Below are 24419 nucleotides of genomic sequence, written 5' to 3'. Positions count from 1 at the left end.
TACAAATTAATTAAAAAGCAATAATAAATATATAATAATAATAATAATTTGTCTAATCTTCTTTAAAAGCAATCTAGGTTGGCAACCATCATTGCCTCCTAAGTTTCACAGTTTAACTATATGCTGCATGAAGAAGGACTTTTACTGTTCCTTTTGCAAAATGGGGTTTGTGTTATTAGCGAAGCTAGTTTAACGTTTTGAAAGTACCTAGCAAATTTGTTACTTATTCTTTATTAGGTTACAGCTAACTAAGCTCTACTCGGAGTAGATCCATATCCCTCTGCTCTGAGCAGGAGTAGCACTGGATTGGAAACTGTTTTTCCCACCCACTTCCCGTCAGAGCTGAAGTTCCGCCTGAGCCAGCTGGAAAAGTGATGTGATCTTTGCCAAAGGATCATGTGAGGAAGTTGATCCTCTTCCCGCAACTAGGCCTCCCGACTCCCAGCTCCCCTCGTTCTCTTACCACGGGTCGGTCTGCAAACCTGAGTAAACTTTGCCTGAGACAAACAGCCCAGATTTTCCACCGTCTGGCTAGACTTCCTCAAAACCAGCTCAGCATAAAGCCAAGCAGCCTGCGGGCATTCGTCCACTCAGTTGCAATTTTGGGGTATTTTAAACAGCAACTTCTGCCCTGCAGACCTGCCCTTGCAAGAGAACTTTGGTGGCTAAGTTTTAACTCAGGTAAGGACAGCTGTAGAAGGGAGGGGGTGACTGGTCTACCAATTTTGGTTTCTGCCTTTTTCAGTCTTGTGCATCATTTCATGATTATTATTATTTTTAAAATGCATTTTAGCATGTATTTCAACTGATAAACATATTTTTGCATGCATTTTTTTGCCTAATATACACATAGTTTGCAGGGAATTTAACGTAATACATTTGATTGCAGCTTTCACTAAACTGCATTTTTATTCATATGAATTCTTATACTTGTTTGGGAGATTTTGGGGTTGCATATCTTAGAATCATAAAGGACTGTGAGGATTATCTAGTCCAGCCTGCTGCAGTGCAGGAATATGCAGCTGTCCCTTACAGAGACTGAACCTGCAAACTGGGCATTATCCACACCATGCTCTAACCGACTGAGCTATCCAGCATCAGAGAAATGCATTGCAAAATCTGGAGAGCGGTCAGTTTTGAAGGATGGCTGTGTTTCAGTTTACGTGTTGTTTTGAGAGAAGCACAAATGATGTGGGTTTGCATTGAACATGGGCCAAATCAAAGATGTCTCCTCCATCAACTAGAGTGCTTCCCAACCTTGGGCTTTCAGCTGTTTTCAGACTACAATTCCCATCATCCCTGACCACTGGTCTTGCTAGCTAAGGATGATGGGAGTTGTAGTCCAAAAACAGCTGGAGGCCCAAGGTTGGGAAACTCTGAACTAGACGAACCTTCTAGGGTGGGAAGTGGGTGGGGAAAACTCTATGATCTATGATCCCTTCATCCCTTATCAAGGCTCAAACCTTCCTTAAGGCTCAAACCTCCCATCAACCCTAACCAATGTGGCCGATGGTCAGCGATGGTAATCTAGACCTGCATCATCTGGAGGGCAACATGTTGGCCATCACTGCTACAGCCTTGCGGTGGTTTGTCAGTCATCTAAATCAGGCATGTAATGGGGGGACCTTTGGTCCTCCGCACATTTTGCTGAGAGACTCCTCTCTGGCAACCTGGAGATCTGTTGCCAGCCAAGGAACTAGTGGCCCAACTCAGGATAAGGCAGCTGCTTCCTATGTTCCTCTTTAAATCAGCCCTTTCTTCAGAACCATGAGGAATAGAATCTTACTTTATTTTGGGGGGTGGGAGGAATAAATATCCCCTTTAGAGGCCCAGTCCTATCTCTAGGAAGGGCTGTGAAAGGCTCCTGTCTGAAGCCCTGAACCTACAGGGTTCCACTGAGATTTAGCTTGCCCCAGTTTTTCGATTTATTTTTTTTACTCCCTATGGAGCTGAACAAAGGTAACCAGATCTTGGTTTTGCTGAAAGCGATGACGTATGGCGCTGTTTAGAGTATTAATGGGAACCAGCTGTGGCGCTGCACGTGACTCTTTTATCTTCCTAGTCCTTTCAAAGGACGGGTTTTGGGGAGAGAGAGAGGGGAAGGGGCTGTAGAAGACAGAAAAATAACTTGTTTTCAGCAGAAGTGCCATCCAGGTAGGTTTTGGGAGGAAGCAGTCCAGGGCCCCACCCGGCAGAATGAGGGGGGACCCCAAACTTACCAAGACCAGTTCACTTCTTTTTGAACTCTGCAAACTTTACCAATCTAAAGAGCTGGCCTTTCCTCCAAAGAGCTCAGGACAAGCATACATGGTTTTACCCAGTCAACACCCCTCCTCGTGTTATACCTTACAATGACCCAGTGAGGTCAGTAAGATTGGCAGATGAGGACTGGCCAGAGGTCCCACTCTAAACTTCCTGGCTGGCTGGCTGGCTGGCTGGCTGGGTTTGATCCTGTGCATCCTTACTCCCAGTTCAGATCCAGCATCCATTAAAAGCGTGTGGCTTCCTGCAAAGGATCCTGGGAACAGATGTTTGTTCCAGGTGCTGGGGATTGCAGCACTGTGAGGGCTACGCTCCAGTCGGCAGGATTATTTGGGGGAAGCCATGTGCTTTAAAGGGACGGTGTGTATGTGACCTGATGCTTTCCTCCCTTCCTCATCCTTGCCCTCCTTTCTCCCATTCCAGGATGTTGTGGACCACCTTCATACTAGCTGCCCTGTTGCCAATAGCCAAGGCTACTGATGGCTCTCCTGATGGAATGCTGGACTCTCAGTGGGAACTCTGGAAGAAAACCCACAGGAAGGAATATAATGGCAAGGTAGGGGGACTGGGCAGCAAGGCAGGAAGGGGCATTGGCCCTAGCTGGTTCTGGAAATCCTCCTCAAATCTTTGCGGAACAACTCTAGTGGTTGCAAGATGGGCCGCTTTTTGTGCAGCATTGCGAGGAACAAAGATCTACCTCTCTGCTAGCAACAATTTGTTCACGCAGAGGGAATACCTGAAATTGTGCCCTTTGCACACAATAGAAACCGTTTCTGCTCCCTGCAGAACAGCAGGTGGTCAGGAGGGGTCCAGGTGAAACCTGGCTTCTGGAACAAGGGCCACCAGGGCTTGTCCTGTACATTAAGATCTTGAACTAACCTTTCGTCTTTTTGTAACCTACAGATGGATGAGGTCTCCCGGAGGCTTATATGGGAGAAGAACCTTAAATACATCAACACCCATAACTTGGAATTTTCTCTGGGAAGGCACACCTTTGAATTGGCTATGAACCACCTGGGAGATATGGTAGGTAGTGCAAGTGGTGGAAATTTGCTGGGGACATCTGTGCAGCGAAATAATCCAAAAGTGAAGATTGGTAACCTTTAACTTGGGTGGGGGGATGGTGGTAACTGCCAATATTTTAGCTGACCAACCTCATGCAAAAGGCTGACTTATTTTTACATCCACTTGCCTCCGCTGCTAATCCGGCTTCACTTCTGTTACCCTCCACTACCTCCTTATAAATGTCTCCCTGGCCTCGTTTCAGAAAAGCCTAGTAACCTGGGACACATCTAGAAGTTATTTTTACAGCACACGTATGACGATTCATGTTTATGATGAATATCCAGGCTGTGACACGTGATCCTAATTTCAATACTATTTGCACCTGCAGGCGTTTCAGGTGGTCACACCGCTTCATTTCCAATCAGTGCTTATCCCTGTAACTTCTTGCTGAAACGTTTCATGCCAGTAATATTCTAGTGTTTGTTTCGGGTTATTTTGTATCCACACCCTTTGTTGCGCTATCAGCCTGTCTGGGCAACAACAGCATTTGGGGGTAATCCTATTGCGTACCACTTAAAGACTACAGAGTTAAGCAGAATATAAATAGTTGGAAAAAATGAAGAATGCAACTCACAGAGTACAAATGCATCCATCCACCTTTCGCTCGCTCGCTGTTTTTCCTTCTCCAGACCAGTGAAGAAGTTGTTCAGAAGATGACGGGGCTCAAAGTCCCTTCCTCACGCAAACAAACCAACGACACCCTCTACATCCCAGACTGGGAAAAGAGGGTTCCTGACGAAATGGACTACAGAAAGAAAGGCTATGTTACTCCAGTCAAGAATCAGGTAAAAATCCTCATCTCTTTTTTCTGTTTACAGCTTCTTGCTGGGTGGGCCTTAAGTCATCCCTGCGTGGCTTGTGCTGCTGTCTGCTCCTTCCCTTTGGCCCAAGGATCCCACTTTAGACAAAAGGAGGGTCTTCTTCACACACACACACACACACACACACACACGCGCGCGCACGCACGCGCACACGCACACACACTGCACAGCATAGTCAAATTTGCTCCCACAAGAGGTAGTGATAGCCACCAACTTGCATGGCTTTAAAGGAGGATTAGACATATTCACAGAGGAAAATTTTTTAGCTATTGTGTGTGGGTGGTTGTGTCTTTATGCTCCTTCAGAACCACGCCGGGCTCTTTCGGGAGGAAAGACACAAATAATAAGCATAAATAATAATAGCTTTTATTCTGTTTGGGGAGTCTTGATAATGACTCCCAAATGATAAAGATAATAAAGAAGAATTGTGTTTTGGGAGCCATGGTAATGACAATAAAGAGTAATTCTGTTTGGGGAGCAATACTAATGATAATTAAGAAGAATTGTGTTTTGAGAGCCGTGGTAATGATAATAGATGCTAATTCTGGTTTTGGGAGCCATGGACTAATCCAATCATACTGTATACCCAATGCAGAGATGCAGAAGACTTATTCACCCTGGAGCACAAGCAAGGCCAAATAGCACGCCGTTTTGGGGAAAGGCTGTTTTGATCACAACCGCTTCTCGTTTTGAGTTTATTCCCCCTTCTTTCTTGGCAGGGCCAGTGTGGCTCCTGCTGGGCTTTCAGCTCCGTGGGCGCCTTGGAGGGGCAGCTCAAGAGGAAGACTGGCAAGCTGCTTAACCTCAGCCCACAGAACCTGGTGGACTGCGTCACCGACAATGATGGCTGCGGGGGCGGCTACATGACCCATGCCTTTGAATACGTGAAGGAGAACCGAGGCATTGATTCGGACGATTCCTACCCATATATCGGCCAGGTAATGGGAAGCCTGAGCTCCAAACCAAAACTCTACTGCTCCTCTGCACAATCCTCCATGCTCTGTATTCACCCGCTCCTGTTCATCCACCTTGCAGGATGAAAACTGTATGTATAACCCAACTGGTAAAGCTGCCAAGTGCCGTGGTTACAGGGAGATCCCTGAGGGGAACGAGAAGGCCCTGAAAAGAGCTGTTGCCCGGATAGGCCCCATCGCTGTGGCCATCGATGCCAGCCTGGCCTCCTTCCACTTCTACAGCCGAGGTAAGAGAGGATGGACTACTGCAGCAAAATGGGAAACAATAATGCATAGATTGGGGGAAAGTCAGCATAAACGTCCATAGATTCATGGCAGTTACATAGAGAAAGGCACAATATTTGGGGAAATGGCATGCCAAACTGTATAAGGCAAAATATTACACACTTTTTAAAAAACAATTAACTGCATTTATAAGGAGCTCAAGGCAGCATCTACATAGTTCTCCCTCTCCTCATTTTACCCCCACAACAACCTTGTGGCTGAGGGGGATGCTTAACCCTAGACTTCCTTGTCCTAGTATGACACTCAAAGCTTAACAACAACCCTGTGTGGTAGGTTAGGCTGAGAGGCAGTGACCAGCCCAAAGTCACACCCAGGGACCACCATGTGGCCAAGTGAAAGGATTTGAACCCTGGTCTCTTCCAGGTCCTAGTCCAACAGTTCAACCACCACACCACACTGGAGAAATGCACGGTACAATTTTGGCATTTTTCTGTAAGGTGAACTTTTTAATTTTAAAACACATACACACTATGCAGGAAAGATCTGCAGTAGCTGAATTTAAGACTGGAAAAAGGAGGCACTAAAACCGACTAATTTGTCCATCCCGTTTTGAGAACCACAGACAGAGTTTGCGATAGGCTAAACTGAGTCACACCCTGCCCCTTCTGGTTTCCTTAGGTGTGTATTACGACGAGCAATGCGATGCCAGCAACATGAACCATGCTGTCCTGGCCGTGGGCTATGGGACTCAGAAAGGCACCAAGCACTGGATTGTTAAAAACAGGTACATATCTGAAGTTTTCTAAAAGTATGTCCAAGAATGGTGGGTTTGGGGAGCTCTAATAGGTGGCTAAGAGACTTTAACTGCGAGGCTGGAAGGAGGACAAACATCCACCATCTATCAGCCAGTGGCCTGAATATCCCCTTGCCCTTTCTATATTTAGACTTGTGGTTTGTTAAGGACTTGCTGGGAATTGTAACTCTGAGAGGGGTAAACTACAGTACCCAGAATTCTTTGGGTGAAAGAATGTGCTTCAAATGTGCTTTAAAGATACAGCGTGTACAGAGCCTCAGTATATGGCAGATTCCTATGTTTCTTCGACAGTCAGAGGCAGATGCTTGTGGCTTTCCAAAAGGAATCTGGGTGGCCACTGTGAGGTGGCTGGACTAGATGGGCTCCCAGTGGCTTGATCCAGCTTTTTTGATATCATAGAATAAAAAAATTGGAGTTGGAAGGTACCCCAAGGTTCATTTAGTCCAACCCCTTTGCAGTGCAGGAATCACAGCTAGTTCATACATCATGACAGATGGTCTCCCAACCTCTTTTTAAAAACCTCCAAGGAAGGAGAGTCCACCGCCACCTTTCGTGGGAGTCTGTTCCGCTGTCAAACAGTTCTTACTGTCAGAAAGTTATTCCTGATGTGGAAGCCCTTTAGAAATTTGAAGATGGTTATCCCGTCTCCTCTCAACCAGGCTAAACATAACCAACTCCCTCAGCCGTTCCTCATAAGACTTGGTTTCCAGAAGATCAGCCCTCCTCTGGACATGTTCCAGCTTGCCAGGTCCAGAGGCAGGCAGTCTAGATTCCAAGCTTTTTGGGGGCCTTCGGTCACTGTGAACACAGCTTGCTGGACTAGATGGGCCCCTGATAGGCCTGATCCAGCACCCGGCTTCTTTGGTACTCATGGGCAACTCCTGCACATGAAAATTGCATCTCTACACTCCTGACGTTACTGGTCCCAGGCGATTTTGGCTTTTGAAAGCAGTCACCACCGCTTTAAGTAGAAGCAGGAAATGAATAGATACCCAGAGCAGATGAAACAAAACAGAAGTGACATCTCACCTGCCTGGTTAGCTGAATTTTCTAATGTGTTGGCTGACAGAGAATGTTCATCCATGTTCTTACTCTCTCTCTCTTTCTTTCTTTCTTTCTTTTTCTCTCCCTCTCCTCCCTATAGCTGGGGGGAAGATTGGGGCAACAAGGGCTACATCCTGATGGCCCGGAATATGGACAACGCCTGCGGGATTGCCAACCTGGCCAGCTTCCCAAAGATGTGACCAGTCCATGCATGCACTGCCACACCAGAAGTGGCCCTCGTGTCAGCAAATGGCTGGCTTCCTGAGCTGACATTAAGGAGCACTAACAAGGGACTTCCGTGAAAGCTGTTTTGCTGCAATGATATAGGCAGTTGTCTGTGACAGAATATTAAAAAGCTTTCTTTCATTTTCATTTTTTTTAAACACAAAATGTCTCTTGGTTCTTCCTCTGCAAGAAAAATGGGAAACTTGCTAATATTAGGAACACATTCTCTCTCTGCCTCAACTTCAATGCCAATACAAAATCCAGCATAGATTAATGCAGATCTTTTTATTGAGCTGATTCTTGGATCCCAGAATGAAAATTTTCCCAACGCGAAAGAGCCAGGGTCTCTACACTTGGGTATTCCTCTCTTATCCAGGCAAGTGAGAAGTGTTTTCAGAGTGTAAGGACACATCCCAGCAGGGCAACAACCTACAAGGGGGGGATGCAAAGCAGGGGCTGATGAGGGGTGTGTGACTTGGTCTTGAGGGCCAGATAGAGAGGGCTGAAGGGCCGCATTTGCTCACTGCATCGGAGCCTGAGGTTCCACATGCCTGGTGTGTGCAAACCAGGGCATCAGAACATCCTCAAGCAGAGAAAGCAGGAAGGAACACACAGAGTAGATCGCTCAAGCAAGTGAGCCAAGCCACAGCCTCCATGAATGACCAGTCCTGGTGAGGTGGAGCCCACAGTCAGGAGGATGCAAGATCCAGCAGGCGTGCTAGGTCATATTTTGGGTATGAAGCAGCCCAGCAAGGTCCAGCAATCAAGTGAACAAAGGTGGTCAAGGACAGAATTTTAAGGGACTCAGAGAAAGCTCTAGGAGCAGGCAACTTGCTAAAAGAAAGTCTCAATGAAGTCCTTTTTATACTCCATGAATGCTTTTTGTGTGCATTATCTGCTTGGGCCAGCAGGGCTAGAGGAGTGTGAGGCCTGGAGGTGAAGAGGTGGTGCTTCAATGACATCTTGAAGGGGGCAGCAGTCTCTCAGGGAGCGAGTGGGGGAGTGGTCTCAGGTTGACTCAGTTGCTGCCACTGGATCGCTGCTACAGCTACAAGTTGGGATCATAATGACAAAGAGGAATTGGGGTCCAGTCCATCTAGCATCCCATTTCCAATTCAGGTCAGCCAGGTGCCCCTGGGAAGCCCCCAAAGCAGGGCACAAAGGGACCAGCTGTCACCTGCCATCTGCCTGGTATTCAGGGGTATAGTGCACCTGCACTTGGAGGCTTGATTTCAGTCTTGGCAATTGGCCATGGATTTCCATGAATTTGCTCAACCTTTTGGATTTTTGAAAAAGCCATGTGAAACAGTGGCCACCAACCATGGTGGGGTGGGGGAATTTCCCAAAACTAACAATGCCTTGTGTCAAAGAGTTTTCTTTTGTTCTGGATTTACTAGCAATTAGCTCAGTAGCAGAGCTTCTGCTTTGCACGCAGAAGGTCCAATCCCTGGCATCTCTAGGTGGGGCCAGGGAAATGTCCCACCTGAAACCCCAGAAAGCTATTGCCAGTCACTGAAGACAATGCTGAGCTTGTGGGACAAACCACCTGACTCAGCATAAGGCAACTTTCTCAGTTCCTATTCAAACTGGCCGTTTCTTCAAAACCATGAGGTTGTTGTTTTTAAAGGAAGGGCTGTAGCTCCGTGATAGAACATCAGCTTTTCATGCAGAAGCTTCCATATTCAAATCCTTAGGGCTGCGCTCCTAAGTGAGATTCAAGTACCAGGCCTGAACATGAGTGGGAAACAAGCATGCCATCCTGTCCTTCGCTGCAGGGAGCAAAACTTCTAGACTTGGTCCAACTTGGCCTGGCTTTTTGAAATGTTTACCATTTATTTATTTTTTTAAAAAATTCTATACCACTATGCCATTTAAAAAGAAATAAAAGAGGTTCACAGCAATGAAACATGAAACCATAAAATAATTTTTTGTTTTGTTTTTTTAAAAAGAGAGTTAAAAACAGGCATCAATTAACCATTGTGCAATGGCATATTCTTAATTTCCTGCATAGGCCTGGCAGAATAGAAAAGTTTTCAGCAGGTGTTTAAAAGTTGGCACAGAAGACACCCTGGTTTCTTCTTGTTGTCAAATGAGCCTTGCCCACTTGGGGGATGACCAACAACATTCCTGCAGATGAACTCGGCGATTGAACTGGGATATATAAGGGTTCAGGTGGTCCCTGAGGTTTCCTAGACCTGAATTGTTCAGGCCTTTGCAAGTTAAAACAAGGACTTTGAACCTTCTGTAAGGGTGCAGAAAGCATCAGTGAGCTCAGGAAGAGAAAACTGGCAGCAGCTGGGTCAAGTTTTGGTTCTCCTTTCTGGTGATTACAGGAAGGTCACCAGCTGAATTTTGTTGAGTGCAGTGACTTGGGCCGCTTTCAACTCAAGAGTCAGGCCCCAGTGCATACGTGTGGGCGAAAGAGGACCTTTCGCTGTGGCAAGTGTCAAAAACCACTTGTTCCCTCAGCCCAGCTGCTTCTTCTACAGCAAAGCCAAATTCTTACAGTCTCTGGGTTCGACATGACCCAGCTCCCTCCATGCCACACTAAAGTTAAACCAGTTTATATTCCCATGGCCCACCAAATTCTAGGGACTCCTTCCTGCTTCAGGTTTTTGAGAGGGGCTAGAGATCTTTTATGGGACGCGGGTGGCGCTGTGGGTTAAACCGCAGAGCCTAGGACTTGCTGATCAGAAGGTTGGCGGTTCGAATCCCCGCGACGGGGTGAGCTCCCGTTGCTCGGTCCCTGCTCCTGCCAACCTAGCAGTTCAAAAGCATGTCAAAGTGCAAGTAGATCAATAGGTACCACTCCGGCGGGAAGGTATACGGTGTTTCCGTGTGCTGCTCTGGTTCGCCAGAAGCGGCTTATTCCTGCTGGCCACATGACCCGGAAGCTGTACGCCGGCTCCCTCGGCCAATAAAGCGAGATGAGCGCCGCAACCCCAGAGTCGGCCACGACTGGACCTAAGGTCAGGGGTCCTTTAGAGATCTTTTATAAAGGCTTCTCCACATTCCAGCAAAGTCGATTGACTCCTTGCCTGACCTCCTGATTGGTTTCTTTAGCTGTGATTCCTGCACTGCAGGAGATTGGAGAAGATGACCATTAGGGGTACCTTCCGATTCTACCATTCTGTGATTATAGGCTTGGGAAGCCTGGCTGGATCAGGCCAAAGTGGGTATATGTTACTCAGAATCCTGCTTCTCACAATGGCTGGTCAGATGCCTCCAGAAAGCTTACCAGTGTCACATAGCCATCACAACTCACAACTTCTGAGAGACGTCTGCATCCTAAATTTGTGCCATCTGTGTACATCACCAATATCAAACTAGAAGAAGGAAGGCCAAGGAAGAATCATGGCTCAGTGGAAGAGCGCGTGGTTTGCAAGCAAAGGTTTTGGGTTCGATCCTTGATGCCTCCAGAAAGGGCTGGGAAAACACCTCATCTGAAACCCTGGGGAGCTGCTGCCAGTCAGTGTTTACAGCACTGAGCTAGATGTGCCAAGGGTCTTATTCAGTATAAGGCAGCTTCCTCTGCTCCTAATAGATTGACTCAGGGAGGACAGATCTGTTACTGGTTACTTGTACAGTACTAGTAACTTTACTTGTTTTACTTGGATTAGGGATGGGGGAAGAATTTGGATTGGGTCACATTTTTCAGTGAGCTCCCCAGGTCACACTTCCCAAACTTGGTACACAAACTGAGATGCACCTGTCTTTCAGAATCTGCCCATCTCCAAATTTTGCAGTGCAGTTCTCCAATCAAAACTGTGTGCATTAGGGGAAAGTATCTGCCTACAAATTCAAATATTAGTAGGAAATGACCAACAATGCATTGTATTATGGAAAATTGCATTTTAAAAATGTATGTATTAAGAAAAATGCTGACAGATATTAGTGAGGACTTAAAAAAAAACCCCATTGCAATTGATGCACAAATAATTGTAAACTAAATTCAGTACAGGAAAAAAGGAGAGACACCGAGAGGAACTGAAATTGACAGATTCATCCATTTCTAATCTGGCTTGATCCAGATCATCTATCCTTCAATGTGTTTCGCAACTAGTTTAAATCTTAATAATATAAGAAAATGAAGGACAAAGTGCGAGACTGGTTACATTATGCTCAGATTACAGAAGTTTTTAAAAATGACAAAAAGTTAGGGTTCCAGGTGGAGAAATCGAAGTTAGAAACAGAATTGTTAGAACCAAAGACTAAGGTATTATCTAGAATGTATAACTTGCTGTTAAAATGGAATACACAAGACGAAATGGTTAAATCGGCTATGATAAAGTGGGCGCAGGACATTGGGCATAACATTATGTTTGAGGATTGGGAAAGGTTGTGGACCACTGGGCTGAACTTCACCGCATGTAATGCTCTGAAGGAAAATGTAATGAAAATGATATATAGATGGTACATGACCCCAGTTAAACTTGCCAAAATATACCATTCGTCTGATAATAAATGTTGGAAATGTAAGGAAAATGAAGGAACATTCTTTCACCTCTGGTGGACATGCCCTAAGGTGAAGGCCTTCTGGGAAATGATATATAATGAGCTGAAAAAGGTATTTAAGTATACCTTCACTAAGAAACCAGAAGCCTTCCTTCTGGGTATTGTCGGCCAGAAGGTGCTAAAGAAGGACCGAACATTCTTTTTAAAAAAAAAAAAATATTTATTAGAGATTTTAAATACAAATGCACCAATAATAAACAATCTTACTTCTATCACAACGTAGTTTCATCACTTCTTTGGACTCCCTCACATCTCCCGCTCCCATTTACATCATTAAAAGGTTTTTCCAAGCAAATTTATCAACTTGTTTACGATCTTATATTCTCTCATTTAAGTATAATCTAGCAATTCTCCATAAAATTTATGTTTTCTTTAATCTCACTTATCATCAAATTCAAAATCTAATTTAGTGGTGGCCAATTTTTTATAATCTAGCATCCTTCTTAACATTCAACCAAATTACAATGTTTTTGTAAATACATCTTAAATTTCTTCCAGTCTTCCTCAATCCTCTCTTCTCCCAGGTCTCGGATTCTGCCAGTCATCTTAGGATGCACAAATTTTTTGATATTGTGTTTATGTTTATTGTGTCCATAAACACAATATCAAAACAGCCTTTTGCACCAACCAAAAAATAGCCAATATCCTCAGAAACCCCAAGGATAAAATCCAGTTGGAAAACCAAGGGATCTATGAAATACCCTGCAAAGTCTGCCCAGCCACGTACATTGGACAAACAAACAGACGAATAAATGCACGTATCGCAGAACACAAGAATGCCGTCAAAAAAGAAGAAAAAACTTCCTCTCTTTTCCAACACATGAAAGAAACAGGACACGAAATTAATTTTGCAGATTCCAAATTGCTCTTTAACACGGAACATCACCACAAGAGAATAATCATGGAAGCCATCGAGATAGAGAAACACCCTCACAACATGAACAAGCGTGACGACACATCCCGCTTGCCAGACATCTGGAAATTAGCCCTCCCCACAAAAACTGACACCAGATCCAGAGGCACACAGAACGCCAACACCAATCAACCACACCAGACCCAAACCCAGACCCTCTCCACAGATGAATTACAGACACCATCCAGTAGCCAATCCATGGTGGCACCTCCGGATGCTGCACCCCCCTGCAATCCCTACACAGATCTGGCTGACACAAGCCACAAAACCACAGCTCGCCCCTATACACGAAGCCAAGCCAGAGCACAACTAAGTACAGTACAGCCATCTTCTCAGGAAAACTCTTCACAAAGTTCAAGAGGTCAAGACACAAAGACTTTAACAACTAATCCACACCTAATGACCCACCTAAGTGGTACTCAGGATATCACTCAAGAAATCACTCAAGATATCTCTCAAGTAATTAAGGAACAAAAGAAGAAAAGGCACACTAGCCTGGGAACTTCCTCTCTGCCCAGAACATTGGAGGCTATACACCACACCCCCTCTACAGTATTTATAGGAACTCAAACACTGAGATCCTGCTCTGTTCCAGTAACAAGAAGCCGAAAGCACCAGCCTGAAGATGACGAGTGAGACCTCGTCGAAACGTCGCCTAGACACCCCAACTTTTACACGGGAAGACACCCGAGGACACCAAAACCAATATATATATATATATATATATGCAGGTATATATATATATATATAAATCTTAATAATATAGACACACATCCAGCGGGGGAAAGCAGCCCAGGTACTGGTTGTGTGAGCACAATCTGTGTAGAGAGAGATGCAGATGCAGAAAATAGATGCAGGGCATCCTGTGAAGTGGGGAACCAAGCTAAACTTTCCTTGTTTCATAATCTCCTAGCAAGCCTGAAGATGTAACAAATCAATTCACAGTCATCTTGCATGCTCAGATTGCTCACCATTGTAATGAAAGCAAGGCACTTCCTTTATTGGGGTGGGGAGGCTCATGTGACATTGAGCATAAGAAATCGAAAGTAGCCTTTTTATCAACAGCATGCGGGTGAAGCAGGAGCAGTGTTGTTGAAAGGTTCAGCCAGAGAAACAACATAAGAAAGGGGCTCCTGGAACAGGAAGGTTTCTTACACCCTAAAGAAGAGGTCAAGAGAGAACACCCAGCCTCAGCCTGCTGAAAGACATTCAGGTAGGTATTTATAAGGAGAGATTGGAGAAAGAGATTTTTTTCTCCCCTTTACTGATCTCTTTCGGAGCAATTGAGGAAGTAACTTTATTTTTTCTTTTACAAAAGGGTGTAGGTCCATTAAGAGAGGAGGGCACCCTCCAAAAGGCTGAGATTCTCTCTCTCTCTCTCTTTATACACACACACACACACACACACACACAGTGGTTTAGAAATGCTTTTAAATAAGTAAAATAGGGGTAACTTTTATTAGGATCAACCAAAAAACAAATAAAAAAACAACAACAACCCATAAACTGTGGCCAGCTTTTAGGCACTGCAGAACTCTTTATTGGGCAAAATGTTATGGAAAGGGAAGACTATTCAGGTGAGGTAGGTAACAAAAGGAAAGTTGGAAAAGGAGGCTAGAGGTTGTTGTTAATTTTATTTAGTACCTGCCCTTTGCCCTAAGGTCCTAGGGTTGCTCACAGTAATTCAAAAAACAACAATTTATAGCATATGAATATTTGAGGAATAGGGTGGGTCCTAAAATATACACATAGCCACGAGGGCTGGATATAGACGGAGCTTACAGTGAAGACTGCAGGCTATGTTTCTCCCAGGTGCTGAAATACCAGATTAAGAACAGAAGAATGGCATCTCAATCTCCAAGTGGTGAGAGATTCCAGGGGTTCCAGGTGCTTACCCAGGATTCACCTCACCCTGGAAGGCACCTGTCTTATCGCCATGACACCAGCAACCCCGTACTTACCAGCTTTCTGTGTCTGCCTCAGCAGGATGGAACTGTGGGCCTGTGTTTTCCTGGCATTTGCTGCTGCTGCTTCGTCATCTGCATACTGGGAGAAGGACCCCACACTCAACAGGCACTGGGAGCTTTGGAAGAAAAAGTATGGCAAAACATACAAAAATGAGGTATGGGCACAAGCTGTCGGCATTGGAGCTTGGGTGCAGAAATTCCAGTCCACCTTGGAAGCCGAACGCCTTGCCAGTAGAACGTTTTGGCTCCCGAATGTTGCAAACCCGGAAGTGATTGTTCCCGTTTGTGAACATTCTTTGGAACCTGAACGTCCGTTGCAGCTTCTGATTGGCTGCAGGAGCTTCCTGCAGCCAATCGGAAGCCGCGCCTTGGTTCCCAAACATTTTGTAAGTCTAACAGACTTCCAGAATGGATTCTGTTCGACTTCTGAGGTACCACTGTAGTTGTAAGCCCCACCAGTTCTAGGAGCAAGCAAGTAGCAGGAAATCAAGAGGTGTCAGAGGGTTGTCTCCAATGCTAGTTCTACTCAGGGCAGACCCACTGAAAGCAATGAACCTAAGTTTGTCATGTCCATTAATGAGTCTGAGTAGGACTAGCACTGGATACAACACAGAGATGGTTGCCATCAAGGGCTAATTTAGAACTGCTATCCAGAGCCTTTTGAGGACTGAGTCTGAGGAAGATGCTTCAGCAGTTGTGGCCCTACAGGTGGGTAACTTCCGGTAGCAGACAAAGAGGTGGTGACGGTGAGAAGCTGCTGCAAGGTGGTGGGAGGACACAGCTGTGTGTGCCACACAACCCACCTAAGAGAGCCTGCTGCTGTCAGTGTGATAAAGACTATGCAAGTCCAGGTGGCCTCTGTACATGGGGTGTAGTGAGGGAACCATCTTGTCCGTCTCCATAGACAGGAAAATGTGCTTAGCATAACCAAGTCTGGGTCAAATGACTGAGCCCACACAGAAGGCTTTGAAAGCCTTGAGACAGAATAATAATTCCAGGGGTATCAGGCCAGGTCTGCAGCAAGGCCAAGTAGTCAAGGCAGCTGGAGTGAGAGCCAAGATAGTCCTAATGCAAAGGCAGCCCGGTCTGATAATGGAGTAGGGGAGGCAGACTTGGGGCCCTTGTGATGTTGCTAGACCCCAGTTCTCACCAGCTCCAGCTGCTAATATCGGGGGAGGGGGCAGGCACTTGAGTTCCCCATTCCTGTCCTAGAGAATACAAGCAGACACTAAGTAAATATAACAGTTCTTTGATCAGTTAGAAAACTGAAGCAGAGGTCAATAAACAGCACATATCACAATAATAAGCATAAACTTCTGCAACATCCTCCACCATGGGCTGGCTGTGGGCAGAAACCAACAGACCCAAAGGACCGATTCTGTTTGTACAGATAGTAATCAGCAACTCTGATGTAGTGGGATACTTAGGACTCATCCATACTTACCTTTTGCCCTGTGCTTTTTTAGGCACAGGTCCACACTTTCCTATTACCTAGTCTGTGTCTGAGCGTTTTCCCTCACCTGCCACTGTTTTCCCCAGGAAAACCCCATCTTTAATGCTGAATCAGAGCAAATGGTAATTTGGGCTTTCTGTGGATTGACGTTTGTTGATTCAGCACTAAGTGTAGATGTGACCTTAGTTGCAGGCATTGGGATAAGTTTGGGTTGTTCGTATAGATATGGCAGTATTGACCCAAACTTTAAATTGAAGGGTGAAAACAGTCTTATGTTAGTTTAAATAATAAATACATTTTGGTATGTTTTAATTATTGATAGTTTGCCTTATGACAACCTTAAAATGTTATTATCTTCACATAATCAAACTCAAACTGAGTGATTTGTGTGATTGCCGTGTTATGCTTTGAAATGATGTAGCATTTGGTTCTTATTGGAATGATGTATCAATCAGCATTTTTGTTTTTCTGTCATGTGAGCCACTTCCAGCACATCTATATGAAAAAGTTGCATATAAATTTATAAAATAGCAATGGTAATAATAATAGATAATTTCCCCTTCATAAACAATGTGAGCTTCTGCATTTTTCTTTTTTTTTAAGAAAGAGGAAGGTGGTCGACGTATGACTTGGGAAAGGAATCTGCAGTTTATCATGTTGCATAACCTCGAACATTCGCTGGGGTTACATTCCTATGAACTTGGCATGAATCATCTGGGAGATATGGTTAGTAAACGAATGTTTAACATGATTGATGGGTATGTTGGTAATTCTGTCATATTAGAATATGCCACTGCTTGAAACCAAATAACTGGAACTGGTTGAATCAACTTCCTGCTGGGATTGAGGAAAACTACAGCAATAAAATTTTGAGAGAGGTGGAAAATTTTCATTTCATTTCTAGGGTTTCTCCTAAACATTACTTTTTAAATGTGAAATAGGGGAGGGGAGTCCAATTCATACGTAGATTTCAGTATTAACATTTTCATCTTACTGAAGGAGGGTGCTTTAGCTGTGTTACAGAGCTAGCACCGAGTAGTGGTGGGTTGGATTTAATGAACTTCAAAATCCCGTCCAACTGTGAAATATAGTATGACAGCAAAATTCTGCATATTACTAAGGATGGAGGAGAAATGCAATTCAGTATGCATTTAAGGGTGAATCTATGAAATTCACACCTTCCGAAATAATATGCTAACTAAAACAGCTATCCTCCAAAATCTGCACTTATGCGAATGTTGTCATATAGTTCTCCAACGAAACAATGTTTACAAAAATGCATATATCAGGGGTAAAATGTACTGAGAAAGGAAGATGTGAATGAAAATAACACCAGAGAAATTGTTTGCAAAAATATGTACTGTAGTAAACAAAGCATATAAAAATGTGTTTATTAGGAGGAATTTGATCTAAAATACTCACGAATTTTTATGAGGATTTAAAAAATAAATAAATCACAAATTGCTTGCAAAATGTGGATAACTGAATTTAATATTGGAAAAATGAGAAACTAAGAGAACCAAAACTGACAGGTCCTTCTATCCCTAGTCCTTACCCACCTGAGGGAATGAACCCTTTACAAAAAGAATGTGAGTGATTCTTACTTTTTATTAAGTGCATCTATGTTCCTTTTTGCATCTTATTGAAATCCATGAAAGTTTCTATGCCATAATAAAATTGGTAGTCTTTAAGTTTCCACAAGGTTGCATTTGCTTCATGAAGCTATCACCTAACACAGCAACATCTCTGGAATATGTTCCTTCATGTAGACCAGCGAGGAGGTGACTGCTATGTTGACTGGGTTGAAAGTTCCTGACTCACGCATGCACAATTCAACATATTATGTGCGAAGTCTGGGAGTCCTCCCCAACACTGTAGACTGGAGGCAGAAAGGGTGTGTCACAAATGTTAAGAACCAGGTAAGAGAGCATCTTTCGGCATTTCCAGATCATCACTGTCTTTGGGTGGGATTCAACCACACCTCAGCAAATTCAAATTGTGCAGTTAAAGCTGATTGCGAGGACTTGCACAACAACAAGCTTCCAGAAAAATCAGACTTTTTGCGATAAGGAAAGTGATTGGCAAGTGCACTGGAAAGTGTGGGGAAATGCCTGCTACAATGTTGTCTAATCTCGCCACAAGCAAATGAGAACGAAAGCTCAATGAACGGGTCATCTGGAACTTAGCAATTTCTTCCTTTGAAACTGATTCTCTCCATTTTAGGGTGCATGTGGTGCATGCTGGGCCTTTAGTGCTGTTGGGGCCCTGGAAGGCCAGCTAAAACTCAAAACAGGGAAACTGGTGTCTCTCAGTGCACAAAACCTCGTTGACTGCTCCAGTAAGTATGGAAACCATGGGTGCAATGGAGGCTACATGGAGGCTGCCTTCCAGTATATCATAGACAACAAAGGCATTGATTCGGAAGCTTCCTACCCATATGAAGCCAAGGTTTGTCTCATTTAATTTAGATTGAATGTAAACATAAAACACTACAGAGTGCATCTGCAGATTTATTTCAGAATATATCCTGTCATGATTGCTAGCAATGCATTAGAGACTGTCGCAAATAAATTACGTTTATTGTACTTACATACAAAGACGTACCTCTTCTAAGATGGTATTTGCTTATTGTATGCGTGCATCATCTGAAACAAAGTTGTTCTTTTTTCTTCTTCAGGAAGATGGTTGCCTTCACCTGAATATTTGTGTAAATTAAAACCAGTGCCTTAGTTGCCAAATCAGCTAAAATTATTTGACTTATTTAACTAAGATATAGATTAATATCGTTATAACAACATTAAACAGGTCAGCGTAGATCCAGCCCTGGTGTCAGCAGTAGTCACTACTGCACACCTTTTAAAAACCTGCTACCCACAAGGTGGGCCCCTTTGATCTGATCCAGCTTCAGAATTCTTCTTAAGATCTTATACTGTTAGAGAAACCCATGGAGGCCAAAGAAGCAACTTTATCTTCTTTTTCTTTCAGAATGGAACGTGTCACTACGACCCCTCTGCACGAGCTGCTACCTGCTCTAAATATGTTACTCTCCCATATGGAGATGAAGCTGCCCTGATGGATGCCGTAGCCAATGTTGGCCCTGTATCGGTTGGTATAGATGCAAGTCTAATGTCATTCTTCCTATTTAAGCGAGGTGAGTTCTACCGTGCTTCCCTGCAAATATACTCTGGATAGACTCATTGGAAATCGAGGGACACAGAGAATTCTGATGGAATAGGAGCACAAATAGCCAGCTGTTCACTACTTATTTGTTTCATGTCTGGAGTGGAAATCCATCCAGTAAATACAAACAGTATTAGCTGTTGTTGTTTTTAGTCTGTGAACAATATATACAGTAATCGATGACTCTCTCTTCTCCACCCCCCCCCCATTTTTATTATATTTTGTTTGCATGGAAATGAATGGCCTTCACATTTACAAGTAAAGTCACTTTTTTTGGAAGCCGAACTGCAGTGGAACCAAAACAGCACTGCATAAGATGAACATGGGTGGGCACCAAATTCAGTGCTTTCTTTCATGCCCATCAAAACTAGCTTAAGTCCACTAATTTCAATGGGTCTACTCTGAGTATGACTTAGTTGGATTCAACCCTCTTTGGCATGCAAAGAAGCAGACTTTTTTGCTATCCCAGTGAGGTCAACCATTTTGTGCAGGCAAGTTGTTCAGACAGGGCTGGTTGTGTGTGTCTGCATGCATGCACACAGATGAACGGTCTTCTGAAAGCCGCAATTTTACCTTTCCTTCAAGAAATTATTCAATTGGGTGTGATCCTTGGCAATTCCTTGCTGTTCTCTCCATAGATACTTTTCAAGCTTTCCACAACCTTGACCCATTTTTAACCCCAAACAGCAATGCAGGACCCACTAAGAACAAATAAATTATGCCTTGTGTTATTCTCACGTTTACTGTTGGCCTGTCTAGAACTATTCTTCCCTCTCTCTTGCTTTTGTGTACCAATCTCCTTTTCTCTCCAGTGCTGATGTGACCTACATTTAGTTGGTCCTGAACCCCACCAACTGAATACCAATAGGCTACATAACTTCCCAGGACATTACTAACATTTTCTCAAAACTCTCCCTTACCAAAACATCAATGCCAAACGTGATATTGAGTTAGGTTACTACTCTAGTATTATTACTTCCTCCCCCCTCCAATTAATATCACATTATGATTTTACCTTTGCATCTTTGATATCTGCTTCCCCCAACGTTGTTTGCAGAAGGGCTGTAGCGCAACAGTACAGCACCTGCTTTGTACGCAAAAGGTTCCAGGTGCAATCTCTGGTGTCTGCAAGTAGGACTGGGACAGACCCCTGCCTAAAGCCCTGGAAAGCTGCTGCCAGTCAGTCTAGATAATACTAAGCTGGATGGACCAATGGTCTGAATTGTTATGAGGCAGCAAAGGCTGGCCCTGCTATTTGGCAGAGTGATGCAGGTGCCAAGGGCAACAGCAACCCCCACTATTTCCCCTAGGTTTTCTGACTTAGCCTGCTCTGTGCCCACAAGGCTAGCCTGACACTATAGTGGAAGATGTTAACAGATAACCACTGCTGAGGTAAGATTCAGCTACCAACCTGATCCGATTCTGTACCTGGGATCAATGGGTGCCATCTCTTCCTTCTCATTTGGCAGCCCTGAAGGCAGCTTCCTGTATCCTCTTGGTGGAATATAGCACATTTTGTTGACCCTAAACTAGGAGGGCTATTTTTCAATAGCAACTTTCATTTGCTTCAGTTTCAAAAATGTACCATATGCTCATACACACCTGAAAGTGATTCTTTATCCTTTTTATGTAGGTGTATATGATGATCCAAAGTGTTCTCAGCATATAAATCATGGAGTCGTCGTAATTGGATATGGAACAGAAGAAGGCAAAGAATATTGGCTTGTGAAGAATAGGTAAGGATACCCTTTAGGGAACCAGCTGCTAAGCCAGCATTGTATATCAGTGAGTCCACTGCCCATCCATTTTGAGACACTTTAGTCTAAAAAAGGCTTCCTCAAACTCAGCTACAACTAATCCAGAATGCGGCAGCTAGACTGGTGACTGGGGGCAGCCACCGAGACCACATAACACCAGTCTTGAAAGACCTACATTGGCTCCCAAGACATTTCTGAGCACAATTCAAAGTGTTGGTGCTGACTTTGAAAGCCCTAAACGGCCTCAAAGGCCCAGTATACCTGAAGGAGCGTCTCCACCCCCATCGTTCTGCCCAGACACTGAGGTCCAACGCCAACAGCCTTCTGGCGGTTCCCTCACTGCGAGAAGCAAAGCTACAGGGAACCAGGCAGAGGGCCTTCTCGGTAGTGGCGCCCGCCCTGTGAAACGCCCTCCTGTCAGATGTCAAAGGGATAAACAACTACCTGACATTTAGAAGACAAACTTGAGGGAAGTTTTTAGTGTGTGACATTTTAATGTATTTTTAAACTTTGTTGGAGGCTGCCCAGAGTGGCTGGGGAAACCCAGCCAGATGGGCGGGGTACAAATAATAAAGGTAAAGGTAAAGGTACCCCTGCCCGTAGGGGCCAGTCGTGTCCGACTCTAGGGTTGCGTGCTCATCTCACTTAAGAGGCCGGGAGCCAGCGCTGTCCGCAGACACTTCCGGGTCACGTGGCCAGCGTGGCGAAGCTGCTCTGGCGAGCCAGCACCAGCACAGCACACAGAAACGCTGTTTACCTTCCCGCTATAAAGCGGTACCTATTTATCTACTTGCACTTAGGGGTGCTTTCGAGCTGCTAGGTGGGCAGGAGCTAGGACCGAACGATGGGAGCTCACCCCGTCGCGGGGATTCGAACCGCCGACCATACGATCGGCAAGTCCTAGGCACTGAGGTTTTACCCACAGCGCCACCCGCATCCCTCTTACAAATAATAAATAATAATTATTATTACAATTCCCATCATCCCTGACCACGGGTCCTGCTAGCTAGGGATCATGGGAGTTGTAGGCCAAAAACATCTGGAGGGCTGAGTTTGAGGAAGCCTGGTCTAAGCATTGTTCTTCAACCTTGGGTGTTCAGTTGTTGTCAGGACTCAGTGTTTAGCTAATGGGAGTTTTAGTCCAGCAACATATTGGGGCCCAAGTTTGGCCCATGTTACTGGAAGCATCCGTAACATGAGATATTAATGCTACATAATTATTTTTAGTTCCTTACTGAGAATCGTAAGACCCTTGAAAAGCCCCTTGTTCACAATGAAAGTGTTAATTATTTTCCTAATGTCTCATTCTCTGTTATTTCAACAGCTGGGGTCTAAGTTTTGGCGATGAAGGATTCATTAAAATTGCAAGGAATCATGGGAATCGCTGTGGCATCGCCAGCCAGTGCTCCTATCCACTAATCTAGAGAGGATTTCCAGCTCACAATGGATTGTTCGTCACTGAAAGAACAGCCATTAGGCAACTAATCTTTAGAGTTTTTAAAAAATCAAACTGCTCTGTTTTAAGAAGAGTGATTGGTCTCCAAAGGCAAGGTCTTCCTGTCAGCTCCACCTGGTAGATCTGAGACAAGCAGCCAAAATGATGATTTATCCTGGTTTATCTTGGTATTTGCTGAGCATCCCTTGGGCGCTGTGGGGCTTAATCAGTTAATAATGTAATGTCTGTAGTCCTGCTCTGAACAGCCCAAGCTTTATGTAATTGCCGGATAGTATCACTGTTACAACCTCAAGGTATGTTGGAATAAAAGCTGTGTCAGGTAAACACAGAAACAAACAAAAACCTTCTGTGGCTCCAGAAATGGCAAGCAAGCCACTTTACAATGATGGATGGGGAATCCTTTTGTCAGCCCGAGGGTCACATTTCCTTCTGCATAACCATTAAAGGCCGTATACCAGTAGTGAGCACTGGCAAGAGACAAAAGTGGACAGGGCAACACATGCAAATGTTACCCTTTGCACAGTAGGCTACAGTTTCTACACTTACATTTCTCCATCCTCCATCCAAATAATCAAGAGGCATTTTTTCTGTTCAAAGACACATTTGCAGCCAGGCAAAAACACCCGAAGTGCAAAAACAGGGCCAATGCATGAATGTGGCCTGAGGAAAGTTCTGAGGCCCAGAAAAAGGGTTATGGACTACTTCTGGAGACAATGCAATAATACTAATACTTGATGATTACTTGTTTTTGATATGGGTTAAGGCCACTTTAGTTGGAACCATCTTGGTGGAAAAGGCAGAAATGTGGATTTATTACATAATTCTGGAGTGGGTGAATAAAATGCCAACTCAGCAGGAAAGGGTGGTGATGGTGATGATGATGATGATTTTGGTGGCATGCAAACAACCTTTCAACCTGGTTGGAATTTACGGTGAGTGAGTGGAGAAAAAAGGCAGGAAAGATTCCAGGGGAGTCCAAAATTTTTCGCCATATTGTTTTTTATTGCTTTGCTTCATAAAAAAAAGAAAAGGAAAATGTATATATACACACATACAGACAGAAAAAAAATAAAAGTACAATACAATATAAGAGACAAAGTAAGAATAAAATAGATAAAAAAGAAATATATATATATATACATAAACTAAATATTTACATCCACCACATATCTTGGTCTTTGCTTTCTAGACTTCCTTTAGCTACTCCCAAAATCGTTCGAAGTAATACTTTAAGTTACACATTTCTTAGTCTATATTGTCATTATATCTCTTCATATACATTTCTTAGTTTATATTTTCCTCCTAAATTATTTAATCTCCTATTATCTTTCGACAATAACTCTTATTTTTTCACAGTACGTCTCTGTATCCCTTTAGCGTTATTTTCCCTTGGTTAATGAATTCCAGATAATCTACATATTTTCCCCAATCCTTGGTGAACTTTTGGTTTTTTGTATATCTTACTTTACCTGTGAGTCTATCCAATTCCATATAATCTAACAGCTTTGATCTCCACTCCTCCACCGTTGGAGTTTCCTGCTTTTTCCACATCTGGGCCAGCATTACTCTTGCCGCTGCAACTGCATAATATACTAATTTACAGTCTTCTTTTCTTATCTCATGACCTAAAATACCTAATAAAAAGATTTCTGCTTTCTTTGAAAACGTATATTTTAGGATCTTCTTTAATTCCGTGTAAATCTTTTCCCAGAACTGTTTCACTCTTCCACACTCCCACCACATATGGT

General features: G+C 43.9%; 2 protein-coding genes and 1 long non-coding RNA gene across 5 annotated transcripts; 2 read left to right on the top strand and 1 right to left on the bottom strand.

Annotated features, from left to right (window-relative positions):
• Nucleotides 1–495: 495 nt before the first annotated feature.
• Nucleotides 496–7595, top strand: CTSK (cathepsin K). Of its 2 annotated transcripts, none has more exons than XM_081841307.1 (8): nucleotides 496–681; nucleotides 2686–2818; nucleotides 3166–3288; nucleotides 3957–4112; nucleotides 4868–5086; nucleotides 5184–5349; nucleotides 6026–6131; nucleotides 7306–7595. In XM_081841307.1, the coding sequence occupies exons 2-8, from the start codon at nucleotides 2687–2689 to the stop codon at nucleotides 7403–7405; spliced, it is 1002 nt and encodes a 333-aa protein (XP_081697433.1). In that variant the 5' UTR covers nucleotides 496–681; nucleotide 2686; the 3' UTR covers nucleotides 7406–7595. The 2 variants fall into 2 exon arrangements, with proteins under 2 accessions (XP_081697433.1, XP_081697434.1); XM_081841308.1 differs by lacking the exon at nucleotides 496–681 and adding an exon at nucleotides 1905–2154.
• Nucleotides 5260–22533, bottom strand: LOC309330117. The gene is made up of 6 exons (XR_014151281.1): nucleotides 22303–22533; nucleotides 21061–21300; nucleotides 18869–18973; nucleotides 14820–14941; nucleotides 13830–14016; nucleotides 5260–5367 (listed from the first exon to the last, which is right to left on the bottom strand). It is a non-coding gene; the product is annotated as an uncharacterized lncRNA (long non-coding RNA).
• Nucleotides 13928–23013, top strand: CTSS (cathepsin S). 2 transcript variants are annotated; one of them, XM_081841320.1, is made up of 8 exons: nucleotides 13928–14071; nucleotides 14845–14980; nucleotides 16882–17004; nucleotides 18048–18197; nucleotides 18502–18726; nucleotides 19264–19429; nucleotides 21092–21194; nucleotides 22540–23013. In XM_081841320.1, the coding sequence occupies exons 2-8, from the start codon at nucleotides 14846–14848 to the stop codon at nucleotides 22637–22639; spliced, it is 1002 nt and encodes a 333-aa protein (XP_081697446.1). In that variant the 5' UTR covers nucleotides 13928–14071; nucleotide 14845; the 3' UTR covers nucleotides 22640–23013. The 2 variants fall into 2 exon arrangements, with proteins under 2 accessions (XP_081697446.1, XP_081697445.1); XM_081841319.1 differs by having other exon boundaries at nucleotides 13929–14071; nucleotides 14842–14980.
• Nucleotides 23014–24419: the final 1406 nt, after the last annotated feature.

The sequence above is a fragment of the Podarcis erhardii genome (assembly GCF_964252035.2).
Source record: "Podarcis erhardii genome assembly, chromosome: 15".
In the NCBI taxonomy this organism is placed as follows: Eukaryota; Metazoa; Chordata; class Lepidosauria; order Squamata; family Lacertidae; genus Podarcis; species Podarcis erhardii.
The sequence above is the reverse complement of the archived record's forward strand: the minus strand, read 5'-3'. Positions and strand labels throughout refer to the sequence as shown.

Bases quoted from the DNA above. Each gene is read 5' to 3' on its own strand.
- CTSS (XM_081841320.1), top strand. From the start codon at position 14,846: ATGGAACTGTGGGCCTGTGTTTTCCTGGCATTTGCTGCTGCTGCTTCG. The intron at 18,198-18,501 runs GTAAGAGAGCAT...TCTCCATTTTAG, and splicing joins TCACAAATGTTAAGAACCAG to GGTGCATGTGGTGCATGCTG. The intron at 18,727-19,263 runs GTTTGTCTCATT...TTTTTCTTTCAG, and splicing joins CCTACCCATATGAAGCCAAG to AATGGAACGTGTCACTACGA.
- CTSK (XM_081841307.1), top strand. From the start codon at position 2,687: ATGTTGTGGACCACCTTCATACTAGCTGCCCTGTTGCCAATAGCCAAG. The intron at 2,819-3,165 runs GTAGGGGGACTG...TGTAACCTACAG, and splicing joins GGAAGGAATATAATGGCAAG to ATGGATGAGGTCTCCCGGAG. The intron at 5,087-5,183 runs GTAATGGGAAGC...TCCACCTTGCAG, and splicing joins CCTACCCATATATCGGCCAG to GATGAAAACTGTATGTATAA.